General features: G+C 40.8%; 1 protein-coding gene across 1 annotated transcript; it reads left to right on the top strand.

Moving 5' to 3' along the window:
- The first annotated feature begins 3,743 nt into the window (after positions 1-3,743).
- LOC129693085 (60S ribosomal protein L21-like) lies at positions 3,744-4,112 on the top strand. The gene has a single exon (XM_055629704.1). It carries the CDS (start codon positions 3,744-3,746, stop codon positions 4,110-4,112), a length of 369 nt encoding a protein of 122 aa, XP_055485679.1.
- The last annotated feature ends 693 nt before the right edge of the window (positions 4,113-4,805 follow it).

The raw sequence follows: 4,805 nt of genomic DNA, 5'->3' as shown, positions 1-4,805 counted from the left end.
AGGCCAGTGAACTAGAATAGAGAACTCATAAACAAACATACAATTATATCCATCATTTTTTTTTCAAAATGATCACAAGTATATATTGGAGTAAATACAGTTCCTTCAACGAGTAGTTCCAAGAAATTTTAGTCTCATATGCACAAGAATGAGATCTATATCTTTTGTCATGCATCACAAGCAATTCAAAAATAATCAAGGACTTTAATATAAGATATGAAAATGTGAACGTTCCAGATAAAAACATATATAAAACACGTTAAGGTATATACAGAGTCAAAGATATTTCAAACAGGACCACAAGAGTACAGAAAACAATTCCAAGATTTGGCAAATAGAATTATACAAAATTAAGATGCTTATGAACAGAAAAGGAAATAATCACAAAAGTGAAGAGTCAATCTACAACATGTGTAAAAATCTTTACCAGCTACACATTGAAAGAGGAATGAAGATATATAAAATAAAAACTACAACAATCAAACACCAGAAAAATAAATCATCTTTTCAATAAATGGACGGATGAACTGAACAGATAGTTTTCAAAAGAAGAAATAAGAATGACCAATTTATATTTGAAAATGTGTTCAACATCCTTAACCATCAGGGAAATGAAAATTAGAACTACTTGGAGATTCAATCTTACCCTACAAATACTGAATGTAGACCAGGATGTGTAGTAAGAAGAATATAAAATTGTGAAGCCATTATGGAAAGCAGTATGGAAATGTCTCAGAGAACTGAAAATAGGGTACAGAATACACACCTACTCCCCAGGTCAGACCCCCACTCCACTGACCCTAGCACCTCAAACTCCTTCCTGCCATTTCACACAGAGCACTGCTCATGAGGTCAGAGACCACGCACCACCTGGCTAAGTTGGGTCAGCGTGTTGACATCAATATTCAGTGTCACCATGACTAGTCCCAAGTATCATCTAAGCAGTCCAAAAGCAGGTAGGCTGAAGTAACAGCAAGCATGAATCCAGCTATGTGTTCAGTGCAAGGGGGACAGAAGCTCATGTTAAAAGTCTTAACCAATTAACTAACTCCAGATGTGAAAGTCTCAACACAAAAACACAAGCAACACACACAGACACACAGACACAGGAGAAAATCTCATCCAAGCATTACTAATCCCAAAGTAGTGATTACCAATGAGAGCAGCTTAGATGAAACAACAAAAATAATTAAAAAGAACTCGGGGGGGGGGGGTAGCATTCGAAGAGGGCAGGAATTAATGTAATGGGGTGGTGAGATAGCCCAGAGGGTAAAAGGGCTTGCCACTAATTCTGATGATCTGAGTTTATTTCCCAGGATCTATATGGTAAAAGGAAAGAATGGATCCCACAAGTGTCCTCTGGCCTACACACACACACACACACACACACACACAGAGAGAGAGAGAGAGAGAGAGATGCTATGAAAGTATTTGAGTGAAAATACGAAAGTATTTTTAAAAAGATTAAAATAAACTTAAAAAGAATATGCAAACAACAGAACAAAATAAGGAGGTCAATTCTGGATATAAAAATAGAATTCAGTACAGAGATAAAAATACTAAAGAAAACTCAAACTGAAATAAAAAATTCAAAAAGCTTAATTAAACAGCACAGTGGAAAGCCTAAACAAGGAAAGGAATCATATAGAGGACAGAATATCAGGTCTTGAAGAAAGGTAGAGGAATCATTCAATCATTTAATCAAAGAAAAAAATTTAAAAACCACAAACAAATGGAATATGGGATATCTTTGAGATACCATGGTCAAATCCAGAAATCATTGGAATAGAAGAATTCCATATCAAAGGCATAGAAAATATTTTCAGTAAAAATCACAGAAGAAAAATTTTCAAACTTAGGGAAAGACATAGACCCAAGTATAAGATGTATAAGACATCCGGTGTACAGGGCCAGAAAAGAAACCACCCGCATTGTATTAAACACTAAAACACTAAAAACGTAAAATAAAAATGTACTTAAAGCTGCAAGAGAGTCTCATCAAAAGAACAACCGGTTTTTCGATAGAAACTTAAAAAGCCGGAAGGATTTGTAATGATATTTCTAAAGGTCTGGAAGATGCCAATTCAAACTACCACATCCAGGAAATCGCCCTAATGAAAAGAGAAAGAAAGCTTTCCACAATAAAGCCAGGATAAGAAAAATTTATGATCATCAAGACGTACCTACAGCAGACACTAGAAAGAACACCCTAGCTGAAGAAAAGAGTAGGCATAAGAGGCTATAGAGAGAGGAAAAAAAAAAAAAAACTAAACAATGACAAAACAACTGTTAATTCAAAGAGAACAAAAAAAAAAATCAAATGCAAAACAAACCAAATGGAAGGAATTAACACATACCTTTAATAACATACACTAAGTATTAGTGATCTTAATTCTCTAATTAAAAGACACAGGTTCTCGGGCTGGATTAGGAAACAGGATCCAGCTGCCTGCTGCCTGGAGGTACAGGCAGGCAGGAGACAGCAAGAGGCTCAGCCACGGCTGAGCAGGCGCCATTATGATGAGCAGGTGTGTGGTGGAGAGATGGAAGAGAAGGAGAAGCGGAGCGTTTGTGCGCTGTGAAGAGAGGTGGAACCGGAGGTGTGAGGGCAGTGAGAAACAGCCTCATGTGAGAGGCTGCGCCCTGAAACCATAGCGCTGTCCAGCCCATGCTGCCGCTGAGGGTCGTGTCTGGGTTTGTGGGCCCCCAGCAGCAGGGGTCTGTGTCCCTAAGGCAGCAGGGGCCTGGGTCGGTGTCTGCGCCTCATGTTATCACCAAAGGCCACGCATACATCCATAGTCTGGGCTGCCACCTGAAGCCAGGTTGATGTTCAAGGGGGGCATTGAGCTGGCCCCACCCCTCACCAACCACTACATGATAGTGCCATCAGTAACGTGGGCACAGAAGAGTTGTCCCTGTCCCTCGCCTGGGTGGTTGAGAGAGCTAGCTAGCCCTAGTGGCTTGGGCGCAGGAGGGCTGGTAGGCTGATCAACTCAGCTACCAGCCAGGCCCAGATCCAGGGCTTGGAGTTGGCCCACCCCAACATCTACCCCGTCTGTAAGCTGCTGGAGTGTATGAAGACGCCTGTCCTCTAGATCCAAAGCTGCAGGATCTCCATGACTCAGGGCAACCACAGATTATCTGAGATCCTCCCAGGACTCCTCCTTGGTGTAGCAGAAGCCAGAGGCCCCAAACCAGACCAATGACTCACTGAACATTCTCAAGGAAAGCTGTTTGGGCAAAGGAGTATACTGTGTAACACTCTGTGGCACACTGCAGCTTCCACGAAGAGATTTTGGGTTTATTTTATTTTATTTTATTTTATTTTCAGGGGTAGTTTATAAGGGTGAAGGGTGGATATGGAAAAACTGGGAAATAGTGGGAATTGGGGTGCATGATGTGAAATTCACAAAGAATCAATTAAAAATTATGTTAAAAAAAGAAAGAAAAGGAAGGAGGGAAGGAAGGAAGGAAGGAAGGAAGGAAGGAAGGAAGGAAGGGAGGGAAAGGAAGGAAGGAAGGAAGGAAGGGAGGGAAAGGAAGGAAGGAAGGAAGGAAGGAAGGAAGGAAGGAAGGAAGGAAGGAAGGAAGGGAAAGGAAGGAAGGAAGGAAGGAAGAAAGAAAGAAAGAAAGAAAGAAAGAAAGAAAGAAAGAAAGAAAGAAAGAAAGAAAGCTTTCTGCTGCAGCAGCCATCTTGCAGTGGCCAAGATGGCACAAAGCGGAAAAGAAGAGGCATTTGCTATATGTTCTCCAGGCCTTTCAGGAAACACGGAGTTGTTCCTTTGGCCACATACACGCGGATCTACAAAAAGAGTGACGTAGACATCAAGGGAATGGGCACTGTTCAAAGACGAATGTGCTGTAAGTGTTACCACAGCAAAAGCGGGGGAGTCTGCAATGTCACCCAGCATGCCATGACCATCATTGTGAACAAGCAGGTTAAGAACAAGATCATCACCAAGAGAATCAATGTGTGCATGGAGCACATGAAGTACCCTAAGAGCAGGGCCAGCTTCCTGAAGCGCGTGAAGGAGGACAACCAGAAGAAGGAGGAGGCCAAAGAGAAGGGAACAGCGCCAGCCTGCGCCCCCCAGAGACACTTTGTGAGGTAACACGGGAAGGAGCCAGAGCTGTTGGAGACCATTCCACACGAGTTTGTGGCCTGATGTACAAAAAAAAAAAAAAAAAAAAAGGACCTCAACTGCAAAGTGTTAAAAAAAAAAAAAAACTAAATATATTAGTCTTATTGGATCTACCCCATACAGAGGAATATGCCATATATTGTAAAAAACAAACAAACAAACAAAAAACAAAAAACAAAAAAAAAACCAAACACGTGTTGTGTCCCCCTTGAGTTTTTGGCCAGGGGTTCCTTGCCCAAAACAATAAAGGCTGCTATCACTGCTTTTCATTGCGCAGTAAGACCCTATTGGGGTGACCACAAACATTGGTCACCAGACATGTAGAGTCTAGTAGAATTCAGCAGGGAATTCATCTGGTCCAGGGATTCTCTTAGTTAAAGAAAATTCCTTATTGCTGCTTCAGTCTTGTTGCTAATTATAGATCTATATAGGCTGACTCTATCTCCCTAGCTCAATATTGGTAGGTTTTCTGTGCCTAGAAATTCTTCCACTTCTTCTAGATTTTTACACTATATTTTAATGTGTGTTTTAAAAATATTACTTAGCTATCCTTCAGGTCTCATTGTTACCTGTAGTGGTGCCACCTTTTTTGCCTGATTTTATTAATGTTTGTCTTCTTCCTTTTTGTTTCTACTAATTTGGTTAATGGTTTCTCAGTCTCTT

Source organism: Psammomys obesus, unplaced genomic scaffold (genome assembly GCF_907164565.1).
Source record: "Psammomys obesus unplaced genomic scaffold, mPsaObe1.curated_primary_1811, whole genome shotgun sequence".
NCBI classification, from domain to species: domain Eukaryota; kingdom Metazoa; phylum Chordata; class Mammalia; order Rodentia; family Muridae; genus Psammomys; species Psammomys obesus.
This window is presented reverse-complemented; position numbering and strand designations above follow the sequence as displayed.

Bases quoted from the DNA above. Each gene is read 5' to 3' on its own strand.
- LOC129693085 (XM_055629704.1), top strand. From the start codon at position 3,744: ATGTTCTCCAGGCCTTTCAGGAAACACGGAGTTGTTCCTTTGGCCACA.